Source organism: Canis lupus, chromosome 3, assembly GCF_003254725.2.
Source record: "Canis lupus dingo isolate Sandy chromosome 3, ASM325472v2, whole genome shotgun sequence".
NCBI classification, from domain to species: Eukaryota; Metazoa; Chordata; class Mammalia; order Carnivora; family Canidae; genus Canis; species Canis lupus.
Genome location: NC_064245.1, coordinates 39,024,091 through 39,036,992, shown reverse-complemented (window position 1 = coordinate 39,036,992; position 12,902 = coordinate 39,024,091). Strand labels below are relative to the sequence as shown.

Below are 12,902 nucleotides of genomic sequence, written 5' to 3'. Positions count from 1 at the left end.
TGAGCTATTATATTGCCGTTTCTTGGGAAGGCATTGAATTAGTTGAGATGTGTGCTTTCTAATCTTCCAGTAAAGAAACATACTCATTTTGATTGGAATGCCTAGAACAGTTGTTTTAGCATTTTTAGTTTTTCCCTTATCCAAAGAAAATAAATTTCTCTTTTTGTACTTCTCTTGAAGCTTGTATATTAAGACCTTAATGTATTAGATCACTTACCAACAGTAGAATAAACATTTTTTATAATTAACTGTAAAACAAAATAATCTTCTTAAATACTGTTTGTTTCCCTAAAACAAAGTTAATAATAGATATTTGAAGTTTCAAAGGAGATTTGGTGAATGTGGTTTGAAATACCTTAGCAGTTTATTCTGATTAGGAGTGAAGAAAGGAAAACAAAGAGATAAAATACCTAATGAAAAAATGTAACTCCTAATCCCTTCTCTCTGAAGATGATCATTGTTAACATTTTGTCTCCTTTTAGCCTTCCTGTTACTACTCATGTTTAAGCATAATTAGGATAACAATATATAAGCTGTTTCATAACCTGTTTTTTCCTCCTTAACGTTAATCTCCTTGTTTGATTAACATTGTTTTACAAAATAGAAAACTCTGAGGTCATTAAAATCATATGGAGGATGATAAACTGCTTCATACCAAAGAAAGTGTTATCACAGTACTTGCTTGTTGTCAGATTACTTTTCCTTTGCACTGATAGGAAAGAGATTAAAAAGGCAGTGGAGCAATGCTACTGGTTAAAGTGGATCAAGAAAAGATGAGCTTAGAGCTATGCAAGCAGTTCTCATTTTTAATAAGTCAGCTAAGATTGGACAAACTGGCAATTATTGCAGATATTTTTATCACGTATATTTCAGTAGGACTCTCAATGTTTAGCAGAATTACTCGTATCATCATTGCTTTACATTAATGGAGGAATTTTCTTTTTTTTAATACTCTAAATCCTGGTCAGTTTCTGTGAAAAAACAGAACAGCTTTGTTTCTAGCAGAAGTCCCATTAAAGGGAGGTTTTGCTGCATTTGATTGGAAGATTGAAACAAAACCTTGGTAAGGTTGGTAGTTTTTATCTATGGGAGTGAACAGAGAGATCCTTTCTCTCCCTGTCCTATTCATCTGGCAGGAAATTTAATCTAGTTGCTTTGAATTTAGGGAAGCAGACTTTCTTTATAGGGATTCATTTTCTAAAGTGGTATTAATCTTTGATTAAAGATGCTGTGGGAAAGGAGAAATGGGTCCATGACACCTTGATGGGAATATTCTCACAATGCTAATGACAGTGTAATAGAAAACGGATCTCACTTGTGAAATTGGCATTTATAACAGTGGGTAATCCGTGATGTTCTGAGAATATTATATTCAGCATTCTCCCCTTCTACCCTGCCTTTTGTTAATTCTGGAAAGGCCTTAAAAAAATTTTTTTTGTTTGTAAATATATTTTTAATAGCGCCAGTTCCATGAAATGATAATAGTAAAAGAGACTGAATTACTTAGGCCTCCAAGAGCAATTAACCCAATTTCTAAGAAATTTTTTTCTGAATTTTTTAGTGTCAGTGCCTTAGATAGGATAGTAACTTACTTCCCTCTCTCATAAGACGTTCTTGACAGGAGGCAAACCTGAACTACACAGTGGTTTGAGTAATCCCTGAATTGGAGCTGATGTTTCAACTCTATGATGATTCTTGGGGTATTTTGTAGTTGCTTGTTTTTCTTTTTCTTTCTTTCTTTTTTCTTTTTTTACATTAGCATTAAGTCATTTTTTTAATTTAAATTCAGTTTTCCAGCATACAGTATAACACCCAGTGCTCATCATATCACTTTCCCTCCTTAATGCCCATCACTAGGTTACCCCATTCTCCCACCCACCTCCCCTGCTGTTTTTTGTTTATTTGTTTGTTTTGCATGTGTGTGCATGATACATAAATTAGAAAAACTTTTTTTCCTTAGGGTTATAAACAAAGCTTGAGAAGATAGTTTGTAGCAAAACTGAAACTAAGTGGAGCAGTAGTGTTTAATTGTGTGATTTTTAAAGCACCAATGTCCAAATCTATGTAATGGTCTTATCTGGTTTCCTGTAACATGTATATTTACAATTACGGAGTTCAGAGGTATTTGACTTTTCCTTCCTTTGTACAACATAAGGAATGCTTTTTAAAATGTTTTGTGTGTCATCAGATATTTTAAAATAGTACTATTTCAACTTTCATTCTTTTTCTATCTGATGTTAAGTATAAAGTTACAGAATTAGCTGCCATGAATGAATATAGAGCAGCATTTGTGCAGATTAAGTTAAAAACAAAGGAAGTTCCTGCGTGTAGTTTCCTGTCTATTACAACAAAAATAAAAGAAACAAAAAAGCCTTCCATAATTATTTCAGAATATCAAATACTAATAGTATGTATGTTGAGATTTCAGTGTGCAAATTGCTGGATGTTCTCAATTTATTAATGACATTTTCTTAAAAGATAATTTGTCTTTCTTTTCCTTTATCAGAACACAGCAATGGAGGAAACAGCTATATGGGAACAACACACAGTGACGCTTCACAGGGTAAGCTTCTGTTGCAGTAAATAATCTGTGTATAACTCAGGATACTGGCAGCTTTTGAAAACAATAGAGAAAAGCCAGATGTCAGGAAGTCAGAAGAAAGGGAAAAAACTTTTCTATATTCCTTTGTTTAAAATTAGAGTTGCAATAAATTCTTTATTAAGGTTAAAAGTGAACATGATTACTTTTTCGTATGTCCTTTTGGTGGTGGTTAGCTTTTTCTTTTTATTCCTGATGTAAGAAATTACAAAAATTTTTAAAAATTTGAGCCATCAGATAAAAGACATTGTATGATGGTATAAATTATAAACTGCTTCAGCCTTTCTGATTAGGTGTGCTTGTATTGTAGGCTTGGGGTTTAAAATCAAACCAAGTCGTGTGAGTAATAAAATCCTAAAAGATATTCTTGATTTGAAATACGTAGACCCAAGCTATTGCTTATGCAATTACAGGTGGACAGAGAGCAAATAACAGTAAGCAATAAGAGTAAGAGCTCTCTCTGAAGTGAGACTGTCCTGAATATGAATTCTAGTGCTGCCTCCTTTCCTTTAGAAATGGGCAAGTGATCTAACCCTATGCTAAAGCCTGGGTTTTTACAGACTTAAAATGGGACTAATGGCAGCTCTTCATGCTTAACCTGAAGTGAGCACCTCCCATAACTCTCCCCTATTCTGCCTTTGAAGAGAGCTAACTCTTCTGATTACTCTTGCCCTTAAAGAATGAATAGAGGAAATTAGATAATTTGGGGGGGGGGGGAGGCAAAGGGAGAAGGAGAGAGAGAATCTTTTTTAAGATTTTTTTTATTTATTTGAGAGAGTGAAAAAGAGAGAGAATAGGCACAGTGGGAAGGGGAGAACTCGCATGCTCCCCACTGAACAGGGAGCCCAACGTGGGGCTTAGTCCCAGGACCCAGAGATCACAACCTGAGCTGAAGGCACAACTGAGCCACCCAGGCACCTCAGGAGACAGAGAATCTTAAGTAGGATCCATACTTAGTGCAGAGCCGGGCACAGGGCTCCATCCCACAACCCTGAGATTGTGACCTGAGCCAAATCAGGAGTCAGCTGCTTAACCAACTGAGCCCCACCAGGTGCCCCAAGATCAGAGATTAAATACTTCATAGTACTGTTTCTACCAACTGTGTCCATTGTTAGGAAAATGGCAAGGTGTAGGTAAATCATATTCCTGAACTCTGCCCCTGATTATTTTGTGAATGTTTGAATCTGCTGCACATAATAGATAATGGGTAAATTAATTATTAAAAAACAGTGATTTCAAGGATCTCTGAGTGGCTCAGCAGTTTAGTGCCTGCCTTCGTCCCAGGGTGTGATCTCGGAGTCCCGGGATTGAGTCTCACATCAGGTTCCCTGCATGGAGCCTGCTTCTCCCTCTGCCTGTGTCTCTGACACTAGCGTGTGCTTGCTCTCTCTCTCTCTCTCATGAATAAACAAATCAACTCTTTAAAAAAATAAAAAAACACAGTGATTTCAGATAGTTGACTTTTTTATGCCTCCCTAAATGGTAAAAGAAATCATTAAGTAATAATGTCCTTAACTTTTAATTTTTAAGGCTAAAATATGGACAATTCTGAAATGTGCTAATAGATAGCAAAATATTTAAATCAGATTAAACATGTTGTAAAATAGCTTCATACCTTGTAATTATTAGATTGTTGTGATGTAATTTGGTATTGTGTATGTCACCACATTACATTTATTTTAATACCTTTATTGCTTTTGTTGGTATAATTTGCATATAGGAAATTTGTCCTTAGTGTACAGTTCTGAGTTTGATAAATTGACATAGTCTTGTAACCACCAGCACAACCAAAATATCGAACTGTCCTATCACCTGAAATTTTCTCTTGTACCCATTTGTAGTCAACTTCGTTCCCTCACTCTAGCACTTGGAAGTCACTGATGTGTTTTATGTTCTCTACTTTACCTTTTTCATAGGGTCATATAAGTGAACTCATATAGTGTGTGTGTGTGTATTTATACAACCCCCCCCCCCCACATGCATGCACTATATGTGTATATATGTAGCCTTTTTAGATTGGCTTCTTTACTCTTAGCTATTTAAGATTTCTCTAGGATGTTGCTTGCATCAGTAGTTTATGTTGCTGTTATTTTTAGGTCCTTCTTATTGCTTGAGTACCATTCCATTGTATGAATGTAGAATAATTTGGGTTGTTTGCAGTTTTTGGTGATTATAAATAATTCTCTAGTGTATAGATTTTTGCATGAACTTAACTTTTCATTTCTCCTGGTTAAATACTTAGGAGTGGACTTGGTCTGGGTCTTAGGGTAAGTTAATGTTTAACTTTGTAAGAAACCGCCAAACTGTCCATACCATTTTGCATCTCCATTAATAGTGTATAAGACTCTTTTGCTTTGGTATCCTTATCAACACTGAAATTATCGGGGGGGAGGGTTCCTGCCCTAATTTTAGCCATTCTAATAGGTGTGTAGTCATTGTGATTTTGCTTTGCAATTCTTTGAAGGCTGATGATAATGTATACCTGTGTGCTTTTCATCCATGTATCTTCTTTGGTAAAATATATTTAAATCTTTTGCCCACTTTTAATTGTGTTGTTGGTTTTCTTTTTATTGAGGTTTGTTGTTTTTTTTTTTTTTTTAAGTTGTGGTAAAATACATATGAAATTACTATCTGTTCAAGTCCTTTGCCATTTTTTAAATTGGGTTGTTTTTAATTATTGAGTTTTAGGGATTCTTTATATGTTCTGAATATTGACCACTTAGCAGATATATGACTTGTAAATATTTTTTGTCATTTTGTGGATGGCCTTTTCATTCTGTTGATTGTGTCCTTTGGTGCACAATCATTGTTACTGTGTTTGAGAATTCTTTATATATTCAAGATACAGATTCTTTATCAGGTATTGCTTTACAAATATTTTCCCCTGCCTGGAGCTTGCTTTTTTCCTTCTCTTGAGAGTGTCTTTTGCGGAGAAGTGTCAAATTTTGATAAAGTCCACTTTGTTAGTTTTTCCTTTTATCAATCATGCTTTTGAGATGTCTTTGCCAAGCCCGAGGTCTCAGGTTTTTTTCTGGATGTTTTATTTGAGTTAAATTGTGTATATGTTATGAGTTGTGGGGACAGAAAAATTTTTTTTTTTAATATGGATGTCTACAAAATTTTGAGCAACCATTAGTAAAAGGATTATCCTTTCTTCATTAAATGTTTTCTACTTTGGTCAAAAATAGGTCTTTCCCTAGTCTGTTTTGTTGCTTTAAGTGTCCCTTCTGCCAGTTATTTCTGTCTTTGTTACTGCAGTTTTATTTTAAAAGAGAAATCAGGTAGTGTGAATCCTCCAGATTTCTTTTTTTTTTTTTAATTGTTTTGACCATTTTAGTTCTCTTGTGTTTCTACATAAATTTTAGAATAGGTTTATCAAATAAAATCTGAGGTTTTTATTGGGATTGCATCTACAGAGTAATTCAGGGAGAATTGACAGCAATATTGAATCAAACTTTGAATGTGATGTGTCTTCCTCTTCTTTTATTTTCTTAGTACTGTTTTGTAGTTTTATTTCTTCTTTTTGATCTATATACAGTTCATTTCTTTCTCGTGCCTTATTGCACCTGCTGTGTTGTTGAATAGGAATGGTGAGCAGACATCCTTTCCTTATTCCTATTTATTTATTTATGAGAGAGAGAGAGAATGAGAGAGAGAGAGAGAGAGAGAGAGAGCACGTATGCACGAGCAGAGCGGGAGAGAAAAGCAGGCTTCCCGAAGAGCAGGGAGCCCAGTGCAGGAGCCCAGTCTCGGGACCCTGGCATCATGACCTGAGCCAAAGGCAGACACTTAACTGAGCCACCTAGGCACCCCAAAAGAAGACACTTAAATTAACTAGAGTTTGTTTCTCTTTTCTACTATTTTGCTTGCTTTTGTTAGGATTTTAAGCATAGGGCAGTGCTAAGTGCTTTTGCTAATTATCGTTATCTCATTAGCTTAGGTAAAGTTGGGAAAGATCTTGAATATTGAGAAAACAGTCCAATTTTCTGAATGTGCAAGAAGTGTCCTACCAACTCATGGTAGATGTAATAGGCAACTCTGAGTTTTCTATTTAGAAGATTAGTGTAAGTTTTGTTCTGTAGCTGGCTTCTTGTGCTTTAGTTTTCTTTTTTCATGGAAAGGTACCAGCTTAGGAAAATGTCATCAGAAGATACATAGAGATGAGTATATAATTCATAAATCTTTGGTTATTAAACATGTTAACTGTTGTGCTGGGAACATAGACCTGTGTTGCTTCTGGGCCTCATCAAAGAGACTGTGACAGAATAGAAGTTCTCAATGACCATCCCTCTAGGAATTGTTGTTGTTGTTGTTGTTGTTGTTGTTGTTTTTCAGGAATTGTTTTTTTTTTTTTTTGAAGGTTTTTAAAAATAGCACTGTCAGTACAAGTTGAGAGACGTATGCCAAAGCATAATTCAGTTGACTTCATTCTCTGAGGCTGCAGAAAAGTACTTTCAAATATATCAGTCTTTTGGTGTTCCAAGTTGATCCAGAATAAAATTTAGACTATTAAGAGCATTATCAGAAAAATTTGCTGTGACAAGCGGATGATAAACATTTTACATCTTGCAGATCATAAATTTGTCACAACTACTCAACTCTGCAGTTGTATTGCAGAAGCTACCACAGACAATAGGTAGACAGATAGGTATGACTGTGTTCCACTAAAACTTTACTTATTTGGCTTGAAGGCCATAGTTTGCTGACCGCGAATCTAGAGCAGTGGCTCCCTGGGCTTATTGTAAAGAGAAATCAAGTAAGTCATCCCCCAACTAACAGAGATTCTGATTCATTTGGTTTGGAATGGGGCCCCTAATATGGGATTTTAAAATGTTCTAGTTTGAAATAGAGGGCCATGGCCTCTGGCATCACGTTTTTAAGAAACATTGACAGAAGAATGGAGAAAGTCATTCTCCTTGGGGTGAGCTGGTGGGCTTTTGGCAGTAGTAAAAAGTAAAGGTGATAATTTGAGGCTATATTCTTTTGGCAGAACCTTGGAGTATTGCCAAATAAAAGCCAAATCATAGTCTTTGACATCTGGTAGTCAGTGATAAAAAAGGATAGAAGTAGCTTCTTTTAAAAGAAGAAAATTCCTGTAGATTAAAACTAACATTTTTCTCCTGTTTATTGTCAAGAATAATATGGTATGCTTTTGAATTGCCTCATTCTTCTATTTGCATTCTCAGAGGAAGCTTTCTTCACTTGAGAATACTAGAAGCCATTGAAATCCTATTATTCCTCAAGGCTAAGTAATTTTTTGGTGCTCCACGGTATGATAAGCACTATTGTAGTCCTTGGAATTAGAGAATAAAAACAGCCAGAACTCTTTTCTTCATGGATTCTGGTCTCCCTATTGGTCCTCAGTGACAGATGAATATATTCCTCAGGTTGTTGTCTACCCCACCTTCTACTGCATTATAATTTTCCTAAGGATAGGAAATCTTAATTTTATATCCCCTTGATGTTTAATACTTGGTTATGCCCAATAAAATATAATTATGTAGAAGGCCAGTCTATTCAGCAAGGTCACTCTTAGGAGGTCTGTCATAGCAGCATTGTCCAATACCAGTACAATACAAAAGCAAACCACATATGTAATGTAAAATTTTTTAGTCTTTACATTAAAAAATATATAATACAGGTGAAGCTAATTTTATAATCTTATTTAACTTAATATGTTTAAAATACCGTTCTCTGTATGTACTCAATATTCAAAAATTGATATATTTTTTCATACTGAGTCTTACAAAACCAATGTACCTTTTATAATTTCAGCATATTTCAGTTAATACTAGCCACATTTTAAGTGCTCAGTCATCATGTGTCTAATGGCTATCATATTGGCAGGTGCAGGTCTGTAGCTTGAGATGATAGTTCAGAAGGTCCTATGTTCCATCCTTCTTGCCACTGTGACACAATCCCACTTTCTTTAGTTTCAGATATGCTTTCTTAGAAAGTGAATATACATTTTTATAATCCTTTGAGAAATGAAGTAAATTCTCAGGAATTTAAAAGAATGAGTTGGTCATATTTTTTTTATTTTCTGAAAAAGCATTGTAAAAAAGATTAAATGAGTATATACTACACAATTAAAGGGTGAAAGTTGAATGCAAGGAACCTAGTTAGGAGATAGTCTGAGGGTGAACAGTCAAATGTTTCAGCTAGGGAGGTGATGGAATAAGAAGTAAACTTGGAAGAAGGTGCCAAGACAATAAAGTAGGGGAAGGTAGTCTTTGTAAGTAATGTTGCTGGAACATCACCCAGCAAAAGAGTGAATTTGGATTTCTACTTCACATCAGGTGCAAAATTAACTTAAAATGGAGCATAGACTTAAATGTTTAAGGGTTAAAACTATAAAATTCTTAGAAGAAAATTCTTGAAGTAAATCTTTGTGACCTTGACTTAGGCAGTGGTTTCTTAGATATGATGTTAACACAAACAACAAAAGAGAAAGAAAACAGATAAATTGGACCACATCATAGTGAAAAGCTTGTATTCCAAAGGACACCCTAAAGAAAGTGAAAGGATAACCCACAGAATGGAAGAAAATATTTGCAAATATATATCTGATAAGGGACTTCTATCCAGAATATTTAAAACCTCTTATTAACAACAATAAAAAGGCAAATAATTCAATTGAAAATGGACAAAGGATTTGAGTTGACATTTCTCTAAAGAAGATACAGAAATATCCAATTAATTCATGAAAAGATGCTTAATATCATTAGCCATCAGGGAAATACATGTTAAAAGTCACAGTGAGATACCCTAGCAACCCACTAGAATGGCTGTTATCACTGGCAGACTGTAACAAGTGTTAGCAAGGATGTGGATATTGGCTGGTAGAAATGTAAAATGGGGTAGCCATGATGGGAAACAAGGAGTTCCTCAAAAGTTAAGTATAGACTTACCATGTGACCCAACAATTCCACTGCTAGGTATACACCTAACAGAAATGGAAAAAAATTTTCACACAATAACTTTTACATGAGTGTTCATAGCAGCATTACTCATAATAGGAAGTAGAAATAAGCTCTAATTGTCCACCACCTGATGAATAATGAATAGGCAAAATATGGAGTATATCCATAGAAGAGAATATTATTTAGTAATAAAAAGAAATGTACTACAATATGGATAAATGTTTAAAACATTTCACTAACATTTACTAACATTTGAAGCCAGTCAGAGGACCATATGTTGTATGATTCCATGTATATGAAATAGTTAGAACAGGTGAATAGACAGAAAGTAGACTAGTGGTCACTTAGGGTTGGGGGTCATTAAGAGATGATGGCTGAAGAGCAAGGGATTTCTTTTTAGGGTGATGAAAATACTACTAAATTGTTTATGGTGATGGTTGTACATCTGTGAATGTACAAAAACATTTAATTGTACAGTTTAAAGAGTGAATTTTATGATATGTGAATTATATCTCATTCAACCTGTTCCAAGAAGGGGAGGGGGAACCCCCTACATATCTGTTGAGTAGTACCAAACTGGTATAAGATATAATGTAAGCATTTACACTGAAGTAAGCATGTAAGCTAAGGTAGGCTTGTTTTAGATGGTTGGAAACCATTGTTTATCTTGATAGAGTGCACTATGAATGTTTTGAACTATTTAATGTTCTGTGAAGTAAATGTTAATAACCACACAGAATGAGTGTCAGGTCTATCTACTCAAATACTGCAAAAGAGCTATAACTTGAACCCAGGTCGTTGGACTCTGCATATAATGCTTTTTCCATTTGTATGTCAAATTAATTTTAAATTTAAAAAATGTTTATGGAATATAATTTCTGAAATTCAGAACTTATATAATTATATTACATAAACTTCCTTCACATGCAATAAACAAAATTGGTAAGTTTGGTAAGGAAGGAGCCAAAGTTTGGGTCTTGTCCTCCCCCCCCCCCCCCCCATTGTAGAACATAGGTAGTGAGGTCAGTTTTGTGGAGAAAGTGACAGTTTTGGAGAATAGCAATTGGTGGTGTCCTATAAGAAGCTGGGAAAAAGAAAATAGAATAGGAATTAGAAATGCAAGCTACAAATTAGCAATCAGAACTGTAAGTAAGGCAGAGTGTAAGAATAAGTGGGGACACATATACAATTTGAATAGCCAGCAGACTGTTTAAGGATACAGAGATAAAAAGGAACCAGTCTGACATTCAAGATAATTTGAATAATGTTCTGGGAAACTACCAAGATAATGTAGAAAAATTGTAGGGGTCTTGTGACTTCTGATCTAGTTTGGGTTTACCACTAATTTTGAATAGGCAAGTGTATCAGAGTTAATAAAATCCTAATATTGTTTATTCAAGTCAGGGAACTCAAGTCCACAGAGGTCCAACATAAGTCATAATTTGAAAGTGGTAGAGGCACACATAGGATCCTAGGCCTCTGCTTTCATTTGTAAAAAGGAAGTTGAATCAGATGATTGCTGAGGATCCATTTGGTTTTAAAATTCAGTGATCCCAGGGTCCATTGCAAAAACAAACAGCTGGAATAAGTACCATAGGATGTTGAGTGTTGATAGGAGGAATTAAATGAAGAGGAAAATTATGATTGGTGAAAAAAGTTAGGATTAAGGTGGCTGATTTGTAAAAATGTTGCATATGGAAAACCAGGATTAAAAATAGAAGGCAATCAGGAGAAAAAATAGAAGGCAACTAGGGAAAATCTGTAAGTAGAGAATTGAGCATCTTTGAAAGAATAGAGAAGAATGTTTGGAAAAGAGGTTATCCAGATATTTCTGCAACTGAATCAACTTTTAGGAATGACTTTTTTCCTTTTTTTTTTTTTTTTTAAGGAATCAGAAATGCTTTAACACATGGAGTGGGCAAACACAGGAATGGGCAAACTTTTCTATAAAGGATCAGATAGTAAATTGGTTCAGCTTTATGGGACATAGATAGGGTCTCCTTATCTATGTTGCAATTACTCAAGGCAATTGAGTAATTCATTTTCAATTGAATTATTTGCCTTTTTATTGTTGTTAATAAGAGGTTTTAAACATTTTTTAAATTTAAAATTAATTTGTCATAATGGTATGTAAAGGAATGGCCGTGGCTAGTGTCCAGTAAAACTGGACAAATAACTGGACAGATCTCAGGCCATAAATTCTGTTTCCCTACCAGGCAAAGACATAAACATTTAAGTTCTTGCTGCTCGTGGCTATTCATGGTCTCAAAAGGATAAAATATGGTGAAAGTAAGATTCTTTGATGCTCTTCCACTCAAAAGCTATAACCACATATGTGTGTGCACATACAAATAAATGAGACCATATTATACTGCTTTAAATCACCTCCTCCACCATCATAAATTTTTTTTTAAAAACCCATTATCTTGGACATTTTCTCATGTATATATATAAAAGTCAACTATCTTTTGGAACACTTACCAATGTTTAATTTACATTTCTTTAGAAAGTACCTCAGGAAGGCAACCATGTTAGTCTTTTTAGTAAGTCTAGTACTGATCATACCAGTTGTCTAGAATAGTAATAATTCTGCCACTATCAATTTTAATTGCTGGAAACAATACTAAAAATTTTTATGCATGCTATACTGCTCCTCTCCCCATTAAAAAAAATTTTTATTTATGTATTCATGAGACACAGAGAGAGAAAGGCAGAGACACAGGCAGAGGGAGAAGCAAGGCTCCACACAGGGAGCCTGATGTGGGACTCCATCCCGGGTCCCCAGGATCATGCCGTGGGCTGAAGGTGGTGCTAAACCGCTGAGCCTCCTCTCCACATTTTGAAGCATGGTTTTTTTACTCTATCTAAATCATATTGGTATCACATAATTTGATCCTTTCACTCTTTAACCTAATTTAATCTTAGTATTATAAGTAAGTACATATTTAGTGTTTATCACCAGTCCTGTGTTTCTTGTCATTTTGATTGTCAGAAAGTCATTCTCCATTAGACTCTTTAAGAAGAGATCATGAAAATAATATTCTCTGGTTTTGCATGTTTATTGGCTTATCTTTGCCTTTTATACTTGAAGGTCTCTTCTACTGGATATAAAATCCTTGGCTTACTGTTTTGAGTATTTTAACTATTTTATTTTTTGCATAACATGTTGCTATCCCAAGTGTGATGGTAATCTAAGTTTCTTTGTAAGTTTTGAGATCTTTTTACCTAGATACCAAAGAACCTTTTTCCTTAAATCTAGTCATTTTATTGGAGCCAATTTTGGTGTTGGTGTCTCTGAATTGATACTCTCAGATAACTCATATCTATAGTGATATGTATCCTTTGGGTGTGTAGTTTCAATTAAAAAATAATAAAGTTTT

At 34.6% G+C, this 12,902-nt stretch overlaps 1 protein-coding gene across 27 annotated transcripts in view; it reads left to right on the top strand.

Annotated features, from left to right (window-relative positions):
* Positions 1-12,902, top strand: part of TJP1 (tight junction protein 1) — a 255,598-nt gene that overhangs the window by 169,094 nt on the left and 73,602 nt on the right. For all 27 annotated transcript variants that reach the window (XM_049108387.1, XM_025438107.3, XM_049108383.1 and 24 more), the window contains one exon: positions 2,507-2,563. In XM_049108387.1, coding sequence (XP_048964344.1) covers positions 2,507-2,563 — 57 coding nt within the window. The remainder of the gene's footprint in view (positions 1-2,506; positions 2,564-12,902) is intronic.